This window comes from Lycorma delicatula, chromosome 12, assembly GCF_047948215.1.
Source record: "Lycorma delicatula isolate Av1 chromosome 12, ASM4794821v1, whole genome shotgun sequence".
Lineage (NCBI taxonomy): Eukaryota > Metazoa > Arthropoda > Insecta > Hemiptera > Fulgoridae > Lycorma > Lycorma delicatula.
In genome coordinates, this window is record NC_134466.1 from 27557493 (window position 1) to 27575168 (window position 17676).

Consider the following 17676-nt stretch of genomic DNA (forward strand, 5'->3'; position numbering starts at 1 on the left):
GAAGATAAACGATGAATTGAGGCGTTTTAAGATGTGGGTGTGGCGTAAAATGGTAAACGGCAGGATATTATATCAAATGAGGAGGTGTTAAGAAGAATAGAAGAGGAGAGGAATATGTTAAATAAAATTTTAGGCAGGGAAAGGAACTGGCTGAGAGATTATATGAAAAGAAAGTGGTTACTAATAGATGCAGTTGAAGGATTGGTAAATGAAAAGAGAGGAAGGGGAAGAAGGACATTTCAGTTGATTAATGGGGTTGTGGAAAGAGGAAAATATCCGGAAACAAAAACCCTTCCACCGGACAGGAACAAGTGGAGAGTAGCCACGGTAAGACCTGCTCTATTGGCAGAATATAATAAATGAATGAATGAAATGTTTGGAAATCATATAGCTGGCAAGTAAGCTTTACCAAATGAATAAACTACTGAGTTCCAAAATAAATAATAATTAGAAAAAACTTTGAAAGTTACTGTTTTTATGAAATTATCTCTGTTTTCTTATAATTTTTTAATCTACTATATATATGTGGAGTCATTTAAGCTATTTTTTTTTAAGAAAGAAGACTGTAATAGATTCCTTTATATTATAATTTCCCGTAAAAGCCATTTAATTTTTAAAGTCTATTGTAACATACTATTTCAAAAGCTTCCATTCTTAATATTGTTTCTTATTGTTCAATGTTTCACTAGTATAAAAATGCTCTACATTTATACAATGGTAATTTTATTGTTCTATGAACTACTGAAGTACTAGGTATATCCTACTAACTTTTTTTTTTCTTTTATAAATAATTTATTCTCGTACATGAATTAAGATGTTAATACATATATATATTTTATTATTTCTTTTTTTTTCTACTTACAGAGTCTTCAGTCGGCAGCAAGGAGGGCGGGCACCAGTTGTGCCAACTGTAAGACAACAACGACTACTTTGTGGAGAAGAAATCAGAATGGGGAGCCGGTCTGTAATGCCTGCGGGTTATATTACAAATTACACAACGTAAGTTTGTTACAATTATTATTATTATTATTATTTTATGAATAAATGAACTATTATTTTAGTTTTGACTATAAAAAGTATTTTTCGTTTTTAATTTTTTACTTTTTTATTGTTATTATTATTATTATTATTGTTTAATCTGACTTGGAACTGATATGTTACAGCCTGTTTCAAATATAGAAATAACGAAATAGAAGAATCTTTTTTACGTGTAATATATAAAAGTAAATATGTGTGTTATACATCTCTATAAATAAAAATGTAAATTTATTTTGTTCAAAATCTTAAATCTTCGAAAGTTCTTCACCGATTGTTTTAAAAATTTTGATACAACGTTGCATTCCAATACGCGCGTGTTTTCATACACCTGCTATTTATATACCTAAAATTTCAAACCAGTGACAGGTAAAAACATCCTTTTTTTTAAAAAAACAGCGCTATCTGTTGGACGTAAAACCAACACACGCTATACTAAATATTTTACGATTCCATTTCAGTGTTTCCGATATGTGTGTCCGCTATAGACCAAAAAACTACTGGACCGATTTACGCGCGGGGAAAAAGGGAGAAAGGGAAAGTCGAAAAAGGAAAGAAGGTGAAAATGGAAAAGAAAAATGTAGAGGAAAAGGAAAAACAAAAAAGGAAATGGAAAGGGGAAAGGAGAAAAAAGAAAATGGGAACGGGGAAACAGGAAGGGGGAAACCGAAATATTGGAAGGAAAGGGAAAGGGAAAAGGGAATATGGTAAAAGGTAAAATGGGAAAAGTAAATGGGGAAAAGGGAAGCGGGAAAAGGGAAAACGGAAAAAGGGATTGGTTAAATTTTGTGAAGTTCCGTAATGTTCATTTTGTTAATGTTTTATCAAACTTTCAATTGTGTTCATTTAATCTAAATCTATATATATATATATATATATATATATATATATATATACTGAAATCTAGCAGTAGCGAAGCATTGCCGGGTCTGCTAGTAACTCATATAAATATGTATTTGTTATGTATTGTATATATTTGATATATATACAATTTTACATGTACATATTCGTATTTACACAACCTTTGATTGTTAAATCGCTAGTTAACGTCGTTATTAAATTTTTATTATCTCCCGTGTAAAATACATTATTATATCTCTGAGCTCCTTAAAAACGATTCATTATGTTTTCTGGATATAGTCATGTAATAAATTTATAGTACCGTTAATTAAAAAATTAAGAATTTTCAAAAAAAAAAACACATCCTCTTCCTTGACTTATTAAAAATGATCAAATTTTACCTTTATTGCTCAATAAATAACACAGTCCTTCTTTGTCCTACTAAAACTTACTAAATGCAACCTTCATTACTACATTTTTTAAGATCTTTCGATAAATGTGTTTAATATGAAATCATCTGTCACTTGATATGTGTTCAAATAAATTTTTTTGCTTCCTTGTACGAAGTAAAGGATGTATTGTGATCGCGAAAAATTTCGGTTAACAGTTTCAACGGAATAAACATTTTTACCATGCCTGAATCCATTTTTACTGGTTTCGGCATGACATCTGTATGTACGTATCTCTCGTAACTCAAAAACGTTTAGCCGTAGGATGTTAAAATTATGGATTTAGTACTGTTGTAACATCTAGTTATGCACCTCCCTTTTTTTTTTTATTGCAATCGATTGAAGCAAAAGTGTCCAAAAAAGCCCAAAAACCCAAAAAATTTGGATTTTGAACTTTTTCTTAATTGAAGTAATAAGCCCTCATTGAGAGCTTTTCAATGATATATCATAAGTGGTACTTGTTTTCATTGGTACCAGAGTTATAGCCAATGTAATTTTAATTAGTGAAATATTTGGATCTTTTTAGGGGAAGGCACATCAGTTTGAATTAGACTTCATCTCCTTCTTTTTTTTTTTAATTTTATTTATTTTAATTATATTGATTTATTTATAATTATTAACCTCTGATTGTAAAAAAAATTGTTTACAATAAATAATAATTCAATAAAAAATAATAAGAAAAAATATCAGAAGTTATTAGTGAAATAAAATTTTATGTACTTTTCATTTTAAAGAAATCTGTATATATATTTTAATAGGCGTATAAAAAAGTTATATGGTGCCCAAATCAGATTTTTTTTATTAATATGTGCAAAATCATTATTATATTTGTACTTATTTTACGTACTTGTGGTTATTTGTTTTTAGGCAGGTCTCTTGCAGTATGTTCATTTCCATTCTCCTCTATTTTATAGCTAAAATTTTTAAATTTTAATAATTCCAGTTCATTTTTATTCTTGTTTAATTTCCTCATTACATCTTTTTTTTTTTAGTTTTCGTGTTCAATTTAATTTTCTTTAAAATCTCATTTCTAATTGTTCCGGTGTTAATTTTTCTCTTTTTCTTACCATTAAAAAGTAAATTCAAACTAAAACATTATACGGGACCTTTCTAGAAGTCTAATTTAATTTTTCTCTACAATAACTGTTCATCTCTCTACATCATTTCATTGATTTAGAAACATATTGCAAGAAGGGAAGTATGATAATCGGTCAAAAAATGGGATATGGACTTTTTGCATTTCTCAACATTTCATGACCCAGGGACTCCAAAATAAAAAAAATAAAAATATAAGGGGATAATGTTCGTACGTATGTCTTATATGAGACAATTTGTTGGTAAATCTTTGGGTTCAGTATCTTTAGAGGTTGGGGAGGTTTTTAGGGTAATTTTTTTTGGGAAAATATTTCAAAATTTTGCAAATTTAACTCCAATTTATGTTAAGCATAGTATATGCGTACACGCTTATCTTACCAATTGAAAAAGATAATTGACAAAAATTTTCGAAAAACTGAAAAAGGTTTCCTTTTAATATCTTTCTAGGCATAGTAGTAGTAGTAGTAGTAGTAGTAGTAGAGATTTGTTTGATTATTTCTATTTTAAGATGAAGATTTTTTTCAGTTATTTTTTTTATGTTTATTTTATTTTTTCTGCTTGTTTTTTTTTGTCTTCAGTCATTTGACTGGTTTGATGCAGCTCTCCAAGATTCCCTATCTAGTGCTAGTCGTTTCATTTCAGTATACCCTCTACATCCTACATCCCCAACAATTTGTTTTACATACTCCAAACGTGGCCTGCCTACACAATTTTTCCCTTCTACCTGTCCTTCCAATATTAAAGCGACTATTCCAGGATGCCTTAGTATGTGGCCTACAAGTCTGTCTCTTCTTTTAACTATATTTTTCCAAATGCTTCTTTCTTCATCTATTTGCCGCAATACCTCTTCATTTGTCACTTTATCCACCCATCTGATTTTTAACATTCTCCTATAGCACCGCATTTCAAAAGCTTCTAATCTTTTCTTCTCAGATACTCCGATCGTCCAAGTTTCACTTCCATATAAAGCGACACTCCAAACATACACTTTCAAAAATCTTTTCCTGAGATTTAAATTAATTTTTGATGTAAACAAATTATATTTCTTACTGAAGGCTCGTTTAGCTTGTGCTATTCGGCATTTTATATCGCTCCTGCTTCGTCCATCTTTAGTAATTTTACTTCCCAAATAACAAAATTCTTCTACCTCCATAATCTTTTCTCCTCCTATTTTCACATTCAGCGGTCCATCTTTGTTATTTCTACTACATTTCATTACTTTTGTTTTGTTCTTGTTTATTTTCATGCGATAGTTCTTGCGTAGGACTTCATCTATGTTGTTCATTGTTTCTTCTAAATCCTTTTTACTCTCGGCTAGAATTACTATATCATCAGCAAATCGTAGCATCTTTATCTTTTCGCCTTGTACTGTTACTCCGAATCTAAATTGTTCTTTAACATCATTAACTGCTAGTTCCATGTAAAGATTAAAAAGTAACGGAGATAGGGAACATCCTTGTCGGACTCCCTTTCTTATTAGGGCTTCTTTCTTATGTTCTTCAATTGTTATTGTTGCTGTTTGGTTCCTGTACATGTTAGCAATTGTTCTTCTATCTCTGTATTTGAACCCTAATTTTTTTAAAATGCTGAACATTTTATTCCAATCTACGTTATCGAAAGCCTTTTCTAGGTCTATTAACGCCAAGTATGTTGGTTTGTTTTTCTTTAATCTTCCTTCTACTATTAATCTGAGGCCTAAAATTGCTTCCCTTGTCCCTATACTTTTCCTGAAACCAAATTGGTCTTCTCCTAACACTTCTTCCACTCTCCTCTCAATTCTTCTGTATAAAATTCTAGTTAAGATTTTTGATGCATGACTAGTTAAACTAATTGTTCTATATTCTTCACATTTATCTGCCCCTGCTTTCTTTGGTATCATAACTATAACACTTTTTTTGAAGTCTGACGGAAATTCCCCTTTTTCATAAATATTACACACCAGTTTGTATAATCTACCAATCATCAAAATTCTGCTTGTTATAGAGTCATAATTTTTTCTTTAACTCAGCATGGTTTATATTCTGGTGATTTAATTTTAATTAATTCTTGTTGTGTTCGTGAATTTTATATTCTTCTTCTCCATTGTTTTCCTATTTTTTATATAATGTTTGACTTTTTTTTTTTTTTTTTTTTTGGTTATTTATTTTAATTTAAAATTTTGATTTGTGATGTCAAAGATCTTTTTGAGTAGTAGTGCAAGTGATCAAAAAAAATATTTTGTGTCTAAGTAGGAGATGAAGAGCAGAAAAACAATTAAAAAATAAATCTATTTTTTAAATTTTTCAAAAATGTTTGGTTTATTTAAAACTTTAATTTTATTAAAAGTTTAAATAATAATAATAATGTTTCAGTATTACTACTACAGTAAAATTAATACTACAGTACTTAACATAGTAAAGGTAGAAAAAACAAATTAGGTGTTAATTTTGGCGGGGAGCAGAAATAATATAAAATACCGATTTGTTTTTAGTTTTTGTCAATTTTTTTAGATTATTTAAGCATATAATGATCATCATTTTTCAATAAAACTTGATCACAAATTAGCCCCTCCCCCAAAAACAAAATTTTATATTATAACTTTATTTATGCATAATTGTTTTTCTACTATATAAGAATACGTAACCGATGCCAGAAAAGTATTAAAACCTTTTGTTGTCAGCTTTTTTTTTTTTTACTTACCTAATTTCGAGAGATTAATATTTTTATGTAAAAATATCAAAGAAAATTGCCTACAAGCAGTTAAAAAAATTGAAAAATTTATAACTACAAATTTACGGATTTTCATTTGTTGAAGTAAATCAACAATCGCTATAAAAATAAAAGCAAAAAATTAAAATACAATTTTCAATCACGTAAAAGTAAAAACGGGAAAATATTTACAAAAAAAAAAAAAATAGAATTTAGATGTGGGCAGTCTAAAGCAGGAGAAAAAGTTTACTTAACTACAAATTTATACTCTATACTTCTTTAAATCTTTCTTAAAGTCGAAACAATGTATTTAAAGCATCATTTCTTCATAGAAAAGTATTATGATTTGTTTTCTACTATATAAGAATACGTAACCGATGCCAGAAAAGTATTAAAACCTTTTGTTGTCAGCTTTTTTTTTTTTTTTACTTACCTAATTTCGAGAGATTAATATTTTTATGTAAAAATATCAAAGAGAAGTGCCTACAAACAGTTAAAAAAATTGAAAAATTTATAACTACAAATTTACGGATTTTCATTTGTTGAAGAAAATCAACAATCGCTATAAAAATAAAAGCAAAAAATAAAAATACAATTTTCAATCACGTAAAAGTAAAAATGGGAAAATATTTACAAAAAAAAAAAAAAAAAATAGAATTTAGATGTGGGCAGTGTAAAGCAGGAGAAAAAGTTTACTTAACTACAAATTTATACTCTATACTTCTTTAAATCTTTCTTAAAGTCGAAACAATGTATTTAAAGCATCATTTCTTCATAGAAAAGTATTATGATTTGTTTTCTACTATATAAGAATACGTAACCGATGCCAGAAAAGTATTAAAACCTTTTGTTGTCAGCTTTTTTTTTTTTTTTTACTTACCTAATTTCGAGAGATTAATATTTTTATGTAAAAATATCAAAGAGAAGTGCCTACAAGCAGTTAAAAAAATTGAAAAATTTATAACTACAAATTTACGGATTTTCATTTGTTGAAGAAAATCAACAATCGCTATAAAAATAAAAGCAAAAAATAAAAATACAATTTTCAATCACGTAAAAGTAAAAACGGGAAAATATTTACAAAAAAAAAAAAAAATAGAATTTAGATGTGGGCAGTGTAAAGCAGGAGAAAAAGTTTACTTAACTACAAATTTATACTCTATACTTCTTTAAATCTTTCTTAAAGTCGAAGCAATGTATTTAAAGCATCATTTCTTCATAGAAAAGTATTATGATTTGTTGTTTTACACAATTTATCCTGATCTTATTTACGATTTGTGTGAGGCATGGAAGCTATAACACACCAACAACAATAAATTGCTTTTTCTTATAGTAATAATTCTCACTATGCTGTGACTGTCTGCAATAAACTACAGAAATATCTGTCTCGTTTTTAAGATTGAATAGGTTCCTAAATTTCGTTGGATGGTTGCTGATTTGCAGTATTAAATTCGGATCGGTGAAAAAAGGAAACCCCGGGTAACTCTTGGTTTTTTCTGGTAAGTGACATGGGATGTTTGTTAATTTTGAAAATTATTTACCATTTTTGAATGAGTTATACGATATCTTATGAATTCGCATACGATAGTTTTCGTTTCAATTCTTCATTTTACGGGTCAGTCCAGTTAGAATTCTGTTTATTTTTTTAAATTTCTTTATATGAGTTGTTAATATTAATCGTTTACCAATCGAAATTTTGCAGTTTTATTTTTAATTTTATATATTTTTTTAAACCGTTCTTAAATTTTTCCTTTATTATTTTTATTTGTATAGAATTTCGGTGGTTTTACTTAATAATTTCTGGAAAATTATTTGGCAGTTTTTTGTTTTTTTACGATCAGCATTTGTGTTTGTGTTTGTGTGTGTGTTTGTGTGCGTGTGTGTGTACCGATCTGAATAAATTATTTATTTATAGCTGTGATTTAAAACTGAACGAGAGATTGATTCTTTTTATTTATTTGGCAAATTAAGATCCTACAACAAAAGACTATATAATTCAGCTAAAAAATTTAAAAAAGTAGAGTTCATATAATAATAACATCCTTATGACAAAATATTTTAAAGAAAGGTTAAGGTACAAAATATTTTTAACTAAACGTAATAATTATTTTTAAAACCTCAACACTGTAATCTATTTTCCATTAACTGCCAGTGCTATGGTGATAAAAATGTTTTACCTCTTTTAAACTCGGAGTTATGGTTAAAAGATAATTATTAGTTATTACTAAATTACAGACCAAAACGTAATTAAATATGCAAATGTATTAAATCACAAAGCGTAAACAACTTCATTCAATTACTTTAAATATTATTACATGAAACACTGAAAATAACCCCGGTAATATTGAGTAAATTTTTGCTTTCCTTTTTAAAAGTTGTGTTATAATTGTAGGCTTAAGATCTTTTGTCACTAGCTAAATTATTCAGTATTTCTCCCAACTTAATAGTTTTATTAAGAATTCCGGAACTTAATTCGAATTCCGGAAAATTTCGACTTATTTTCGCGTTTCACAATCCCCCACACCCCAAAACCCACCGTTAGTTCATAAATTTTTGTATATACAGTTATAAAATCGTATATATTTCACTTTATTGTGGACACGATAACTGCCGTAATTTTGCGCCAATCACTTTAAAATTGATACATGAAATATAACAACCCAAAATCTCGGTCAAGTTAGTTAATGACCAAAATCGGACTATGGGGGTTGCGATGAGGGTTTTTTTCGAAAAAAAATAATATCGATATAACTTTCTTATTAAGTAAAATATCGAATTCGTTTAAAGTTCCTACCATTCTTTGAATAAGGCCCTAAAACCTATTTAAGTAAAATTTTTTGATATCACCAACCATTGGCCCAGGGGGTGAAAAAAAATGCGGTTTCGAAGACAAAAAAAATCAAACCTCCCTTAATAGTCACAGTATCGAATCGGTTTAAAGTGGTCGTTAATCCTCTAAAAATTACCTAAAACTTTTATCTGTAACAATTTTTGTTGGCAAGGGATGACCAAAATGTTGCTGGAATGGTAAGAAGATGGGGCTTATCGTATGCTAAAAATATGGAACCTTTTACACATGCAACCATTGTCGTATTGAGCAAATCTGAAGTTTTCTTAACTTTCAGGTGGGAATCTTTTTTATCCCCTACTTAGCACCGGTGAAATCTATTTTCGCCTTCCGTCGTGCCGAAAGGAATTTTTTAATTACTATCATACCAGGACGAAACCCTAAATCAAAATTTAAAAAAGTGTTCAGTAGGTACATTTTTAAAACCGTTTCAAATTTTATTTTCTTTGATTATAAATACAAAAAAAAAGACAAACAAAATTGGTTTAAATTACAAAAAATTGGAGAAATATACTTAGTTTGATGTTTCTTATAAGTTTCTTCTAAAGTTATTTAAATTAAATATATTTTAATTCTTATTGCTTGAAATATTTTACTAAAATGAATCTCAGCTAGTTAATTTAAACAAATATATAATAAATAAATAAATAAAAACAAATTTACGAAGTTTTCCTTATTTAAAATAAAAAAGGAAAATTTCCTAGGAAACTTTTCGCTACTTTTATGTTCATTTAATTTTTTTTGCAGATCTTTATCTTTAACTTAACATTAAAAAAAAAAATACAATAAACCAATTATCATTATCTGGACCATTATAATTTTATTATTATTTTTGTGCGCCCTGTACGAGTAGATGTCAAAAATATGTTCTTAAGGGGATGCAATTTACTAATAAATGTTTCAGTTAGAAAAAAACGTAAATGTTGCTAATATTGTATCTTAGTCAAAAAAAATGTTATTCTCTAAGTTTATTTAAAATAGGTTTATATAGTTCAAGCATAATACTGTACAAATAGAAAAACTGACAAAAATCAAAATAATAGACGCAAATTGAAATAAATAAAGTAAATTTAGCTAAGACTTTTTTGTTTCAGTTTCCTGTCAAACTTACAAATAATTTATTATTATTTTTTTTTTAATTTATAGAAAATACTTTAAATGTAAACCTTGTCTACGAAATATTACGTTACTTTACTGATTTTACGTTACCTACTGATTTTGCAATGTGAACTTTTATATTAAATCGTTGATATTTAAAGAACAATTTATTCAATTTTGATAAATTATTTACTTAAATAAAATTGATTTTATTTTTTGAATTTTAAGTGAGAGAAACGCTATTTAGTCAGCTATCAACAAAATATTACTACTTGAAAAATTACTCTGCTAAAGATAAAAGCTCTGTGTTTAAGTTTTTCTATTAACCCGAAAACGCAGCTATATGGATAAAAATCATGGAGTAGAATAGAATCATCCAGAAATTTACTAGTTTTAACTGACAGACAAACAGTGGATATTTCTATTAGTATGTACACATATAATTGTTTACTAGGTAGGTTCAAAAAAGTATTGAATTTATTTTATGAAAAAAAAAAACACAGATAAGTTAAAATATTTTTATAATGTATTTTTTATTTTATTTTATTTGGTCATTACATAATTTTACCAAGGTCCGTAAGGTTTTTTCAAGAAGTTCGTTAGAACTTCGCCGGTAAGAGTCCGCAGAACTGGACGGTACAGCTAAGTCAACGAACTATGTTTATATAGTTCTAAACATGACCTAACCTAAAAGTTAAATGAAAATAGGGAAAAAATTTAAAAAAATTAGCATGAAAACATTATATTTTAGTTCAATTAGATTTGCAATAAAGGATACTTTCAAAAAATACCTCGAATTTTTTTAGACAACGTTTTTTTTCTACCATTTGATAATCCGCGGGACTCGAATTGTCACTTTTTGCTCAAAAATGTGGGTTTACGAGTCGCACCGTTAGGTGTCAGTTCTTGATAGAACTAGGTAGCGTACAAAAACTTGATAATGTACTTGAACTAATAAAATTTAAAAGAAAATATACTACAGCTTGTGTTAATAGTAAATGCTGTTATGTAAATGAAAGTACTGAAGATGAAACAATTATTTTAATTCTCATCACTTCTTAAAAAAAAAATAAAAATAAAAGTATTAGTTTACAAGAGATTATAGCTGCTAATAAAACACAAAAAATATAAACAGAATGAAAGTGTTGCAAATGTGGCAACAAAGATTTGTTACACAAAAAGAGTTATAATTTCGATTGGTAAAATCATTATTCTACAATTAAAACTATTTGAAATAATTGATAGAGAAATAAAAAGAAGCTCTTTTAATAATAATAATAATAATATAAAAAGTGTGTTCACGAATACGATAAAAATCGAGGGTTACACTTACAAAGTAATAACTGCAATATTACATCACGGATCATCGATTCGTAAAGGTCATTATACTAGTTTTATTAAAAAAGTAAAAATATGGTATGAAGTGATTGGTATGAATATGAACAAAAAAAAAAAAAAAAAAATTGCCCGAGGAATTCAAAAATGTGTATTTGTTTGCTCTAGAAAGACAATAAATTTTAATAATAAATCTATAAGATAACAATCAGTAATTCGTAGAAAAAAAAAGAAAGAATAATCTAACAAAACACAGTGGTAGTAAAAAAAAAAAATACAATTAAATTGTAAACCGTATTGTAAGTTTCTCGCAGATATAATTTCTTCCGCTCAGAAAACCAAAATTTCTGTAATATGAATAAAACTGTTTTTAACAAAGTGATACTGATATCAAAAAAGGTAAGACACTACATTTCTATTAGCAAAACTTGTTATAACAAACATATTGAAAAAATAAATACATTTTTATTATTATATCTTGATATTGTATATATACAGTTGATTCGAAACTGCACGGCAATCAAAAAATTGAATAAAAGTGGTCCCAGAACTCTATCTCACTTAGATTTTAAGAAAAACTGAGTAAAATTCGAAATAGTTTTGTCGGAAAATACTCTCTTTTTTAAGTTTAGAATAAAATAACTAATTTACCAGTAAACAAAGAAAATTTTCTAATTAACTTTGTAAGGAATTTGAGTTCGAAGTGACCCAGTTTTATTCAATTTTTTAAATCAGAAATCATAAGAAAGTACTAAATTTACCCCTCGGTTTATATTCCAATAATTTTAGGAGGTTTAATATCACAGAACGATTAGAAAGCAGGACTAAATATTTCGCGAGCTAAAACTTTCTAACGATCCGTTTTCTGATCTATGTTTATATGAACGTTTTTCTTATTTCTAGATAAAAGTTATCTCCCGAGAGATTGCCATACAGTCACTCTGTATATATATATATATATTTAATACTTTTATTTATAGTCGCATCAGCAATTAAATTCATTAGCGACTATCAGCGTAACGTAACTGTATCGGTAAATGTATTGTCTTGAACTCACGCTTGCCATTCCTAAGATGTATAGTTAATCGAAACCCAACCACTCAAGAATATCATTATCCACGATCTAGTATTCAAATCCGAATAATAGCGACTACCTTTATTGGGATTTTAATCTGAGAACTTCGACTTCGAAATCAGCTGATTTGCGATGACAAGTTTATCTTTAGACCAACCCGGTGGATTATTCGTCGATATTTTGATCAAAAACTTTGATCATTTTCAGGGATAAATGTTATTTATTTATTTATTTTTTGTTATGCGTACGTAGTTTTTTTGTATAATAAATGGCAGCTTTAAAATCGTAATGTTTTTCTTACAGGCTTCCGAGATATATGTAATTTTAAACTATATTCAAAATTTATTTGTTTTAAATAAAATTGGTAGACGATTTTACTAAAAAGTTTACCGTAAAATATTAAAAAGGATTTTTATAATTTTTTCTTTTGAAAAAGGAAGATACTTTTTTTTTGAAAAATTAAATTTAAAAAAACCACTTTTGTTATTTTGATTTGTATGTATATTAAAAAAAATAATAATAGCAAGTAACAGTTTGAATAAAGTGTTTTATCAGCAAGAAAGAGAATTGAAAAGACAATCCCACACAAACAAATAGATATAAATGCTTATAGGGTAGACTCGAGCTACTATTGCTTTAGTAATAGCGAGTAGGTTGTAATCATTCCAGTGGAGTGGATACTGTAAGGAATTGAATAGTTTCTAGTATACAATAGATAAGAGTGCAAGAGAGTGAGTGATCGCGTCGGGCGGGGAGAGGAAACAGTGAGAGACAATTAGTTTGCGCTTTTCTAAGGGTATTGTCTGGAGCCAACACCCCATGACTTCAGTTTGAGTTTAACTTCTGGAATTGTCCTTCCTTCGAGCGATCTCGAGAAGGGGGATTTTGTGATCGAGGGGTTTAACTCGGTGTATTGCTGTAGAAGTACTTATATATGAAACCCACCTCCTTCCTTTTCAACTAGCTATCCAGTTCTACTCTATTTCCTGCTTTGTGTGATATTAAACCGCTTTGTTTGTTTTATTTACTTATATCTGTTTCTCCTTTATATATATATACATACGTATAATACTTTCCACAAAGATATGGTTACATTTTAGTCACCACATTAAGCCCCATTATTAATATGTACTTTTTAAAAATGAATTTTAGTTTGTAGTTATATAGAAAAACATTGTTCATTTGATTTCAAAAATTAACTATGATTTTTTTTTATTACTCTTAAGGTGTATCAGAAATTTACCAAAATGACAAACGCCATTTTTTTTTAAATTACTTAACCGTCCTATATAAATAAATATAAAAAGGTTGTTTCAAAAAAAATCATGAGTAAATAATTTTTTATTTAAGTTTAATTATGAATAAATTCACTGAGTTATGCTTTACAGGAAGATATAAATTGATAATCACTTAGATACAATTTTAGTTAATGATAAAGATAGTAATTCTCTTGCCCCGTTTGAAATTTCTAGGTGTTTTCTCTAGCTGAAAACAATGGAAAACTACACTTGTTTTCTGCTTTTTCATGTAACAAAGATGGAGGCGCCTTCCTTGGTAGAATATTCCGGAGGTAAACTAGTCCCCCGTTCGGATCTCCGGATGGAGACTTCTAAGGAAGGGGTCACCAGAAAATTAAAAATAACATTCTACGAGTCGGAGCGTGGAATATTACAAATCTAAGAAAGATTGGTAGGTTAGAAAATTGAAAGAGAGAAATTGATAGTTTAAATCTAGATTCAGTAGGAATTACCGAGATTCGATAGGAAGAGGAAAACTACTTTTGGTCAGGTGATTTTAAAATAATTAATTTAACGTCAAATAAAGGACAGTCTGAAGTAGGTTTCGTAATGAACAAAAAGATAGGGAAGAGATTTGAGTATTTCAAAAAGCTTAGCTATAGAATCACTTTAATAAGGATAAAATCAAAACCTAAGCCGACAATGATTGTTAAAGTCTACATGCCTACAAGCGCCAATGATGATTATGAGATAGAGTGTGTGTACGAAGGCACTGAGGAAGCAATTAAACACATAAATTTAAAAAAAAACTGTTCCATTTATTAATTTTTCACCCAACACCGTCATTTACATCATCGTCTGGTGTTTTGCCTGGCGGTAGGTCCCTTACACCATCGCTGACTCCATCAATTTTCTGTCTTGATCGAGCCTTCTCCTTCTTTCCTTGTAATTTCTTTTGTAGCTTGTCCTGGCTTTACGATTCAGAAACTTTTAATTCCGGAACATTTAACAGAAAACGTATCCCACCTCCAGGGCAATAGAGTGTCTTATACCTCTCTTTTTCTGTTTAGCCTCCGTAACCACCGAAAGGTACTTTAGAGGATGAATGAAGATGATATGTATAAATGTAAATAAAGTTTAGTCTTTTACAGTCTTAGGTCGACCAGTCGTGTGATGTGTGGTTAATTGAAACCCAGCCACTTAAGAACACCGGTATCCACGATCTACTATTCAAATCCTTATAAAAAAAAACTAACTGCCTTTACTAGGATTTGAACTTTAGGACTCTCGACTTTGAAATGACTTGGGATGACGAGTTTAACCATTAGACCAAACAAAAATCAGGATTTTCCCTTTACCTAATTTCGCACCATAAAAGCATTTCCTAGATTTTCTAATATTTTTAGAGAGAAATTTTTCACCAATTTTTAATGCCCCCTGGAAAAAAAAATTGTCAACATTTGTTGGCATAATTTATACAAAATCTCAGCTTTTAAGATTTCGCTTTTTTTAACTTTTTTAATTTTTTTTCTTTTAATAAGGGAGCTTGTCAAAAACGGTATATATTATAAGGAATATAAAGCCTTTCTCTCTTAATGCATAGTTATAACATATTAATAAAAATAAATCCTTTCTGAAAGGAAAGAAAATTGATTTTTATCTTTTATAGTTTTCGTTTATTATAATAATTAATATAATAAATTTCTCTCAAATTAAAACTTATTTTTGCTAAACGAAATTTGTTTTACATCAGTGTTTTTACACTTAAAAAATAATAATGGAATAAAAATTAAACATTTAATTTTTTTAACTCAATCTAAAGCAAGTTTGGAATGCTTTTTTGTTTTCAAATTTATTGTTAAATTTAGGGGGTTGTAACATTATAATATTAGATCGAAATTGTTGTGTCCATGTGGATGAAAATTCCAAAAAAATTGCGCTATTTAAGTTAAATTTAAATTTTGTAAAAATATTTGACGTAGATATTTTTTAAACTTTTTTTAATTTTTTTTTTTAAACAAAAAAATTCTTATATTAATTTCTTGATAAAATATGTGAAATAGAACCAAAACCATATATTTCAATAATTTATTTATTTTCACTCTTTTACAATAAAATTTCTAATTATTATAAATACATTCATAAATGTAATTCTTTTTTAATTTAAGAAAACGTTTTTGTAATTGCAATTATATTATTTATTTTTATGGTTGATACATTACTATTTTTTTTCTATACCCGTAATTTAGTATATTAAGTATTCTTAACTTTTAAAAAATCAATTTATGAAAAAAAGGTTACATTTTTAAAAATAGTATAGTTTTATTTATTTGTTAAAATTGCAGTAATTTTAAGCTGCAGTAGCTTATATCGTTCTTTATTGACCTTTTGTGCTCCTTCTACGCTCGGTAGAGGATTACCTCTTATAGTTTTAGTACCGTAGAAGAAGCGATATCAAAAAAGTAAGAAGTACATATTTTTATTTGCCACATTGATTTTAAATGACTTAAATAGAAAATTTATTGAAAGAAGAGCTGTATCGAGATATATTTTAAACGCAGTTTTGTATTTAAAATTAATAAAATATATTCTAAAAGATATAATACAGCGTAAAGGATGAAAGTTGTAAGATAAATAAAAATTGAAATACATAAAACAGGTAAGTGAGGATGAAAGGATTTAATAAATATTGTAAGATACAATTGTTATTTTTTGAGCGGAAGAAATGATACTGCGAGACTCTACCCGTACGGTTTACAATTTCATTGCAATTTTTTTGGCTTATGTGATTAAATATTATGTTATTGCCGGTCTTTTTAGCGCGTGTGGTAACGTCTCGGCCTTTTATCCAGAGGTTCTGGATTCGAAACTCGGTAAGGAATGGCATTTTCACACGTTACAAAAACTGTCATCTCGTTCTGTGAAGTAATACCTAACGGTGGTCTCGGAGGTTAAAAAATTAGGTTATTATATTATTAAATATTATGGAACTAATAACATGTAAACACTTCCGGGAAAAATAATAATAAATTTTGAAATCTTCAGCGTAATCGGTTAAGTAGTTTTTGAGTTATTAGGGCATACACAAAACGAAGATTGTCTTTTATTTATGTAGATGGTGTATCCACGAAGGTAAGTCAATTAGTTTCTGCAATGTGGTTATAAATTTTATTGAAATACAAATAGGAAACTTACATGTACATCATTTTTCAACATAGTACCCTTGCATTTCAACGCAGTTGGTCCATCGTCGCACAAGCTTCCTGATGTGCTCATAAAAAAAGGTTTTCGGTCGAGCTGCGAGCCAGGAATGCACCGCTTATTTCACCGTTTCATCCGAGGTAAATCGACGGCCCCCTAATGCCTCTTTGAGCGGACCAAACAATCGGTAGTCAGAAGGGGCAAGATCAGAACTACACGGAGAATGAGCCGGTACTTCAAAGTTGAGTTTCTGGAACGTTTCAACAGTGCGGGCAGCAGTATGTGGATGGGCATTATCGTGCAACAACACAACACCTTTCGACAGCAGTCCTAGGCGTTTGATTCGAACTGCAGGCTTCAGCTTGGTAGTAAACATCTCACTGTAACGGGCACTGTTTATTGTCGTGCTGTTTATATGATCCGATACTGGGCCTTGTGAATCCCACAAAACCGTAAGCATCAGTTTTTCTGCTGACGGTTGGGTCTTGAACCTTTTTTTTGCAGGGCGAATTTATATGTTTCCATTCCATACTCTGCCGTTTACTCTCCGGCTCGTAAAGATGGATCCGTGTTTCGTCACAGGTGATGATTCTGTCTAAGAAGATATCCCGTTCGTTACCGTAGCGATCCAAATGTTTTTGGCAGATGTCCAAACGCGTTTGTTTATGCGACTGTGCGAGTTATTTTGGGACCCATCTAGCACAGACTTTATGAAACCCGAGTGTGTTGTGAATGATTTCGTAGGCAGAATAATTTGCAGACGATGTGCCACTT

General features: G+C 28.9%; 1 protein-coding gene across 1 annotated transcript in view; it reads left to right on the forward strand.

Annotated features, from left to right (window-relative positions):
- Nucleotides 1-17676, forward strand: part of LOC142332992 (GATA-binding factor C-like) — a 380666-nt gene that overhangs the window by 324652 nt on the left and 38338 nt on the right. The window contains exon 5 of the mRNA XM_075379756.1: nucleotides 865-999. Coding sequence (XP_075235871.1) covers nucleotides 865-999 — 135 coding nt within the window. The remainder of the gene's footprint in view (nucleotides 1-864; nucleotides 1000-17676) is intronic.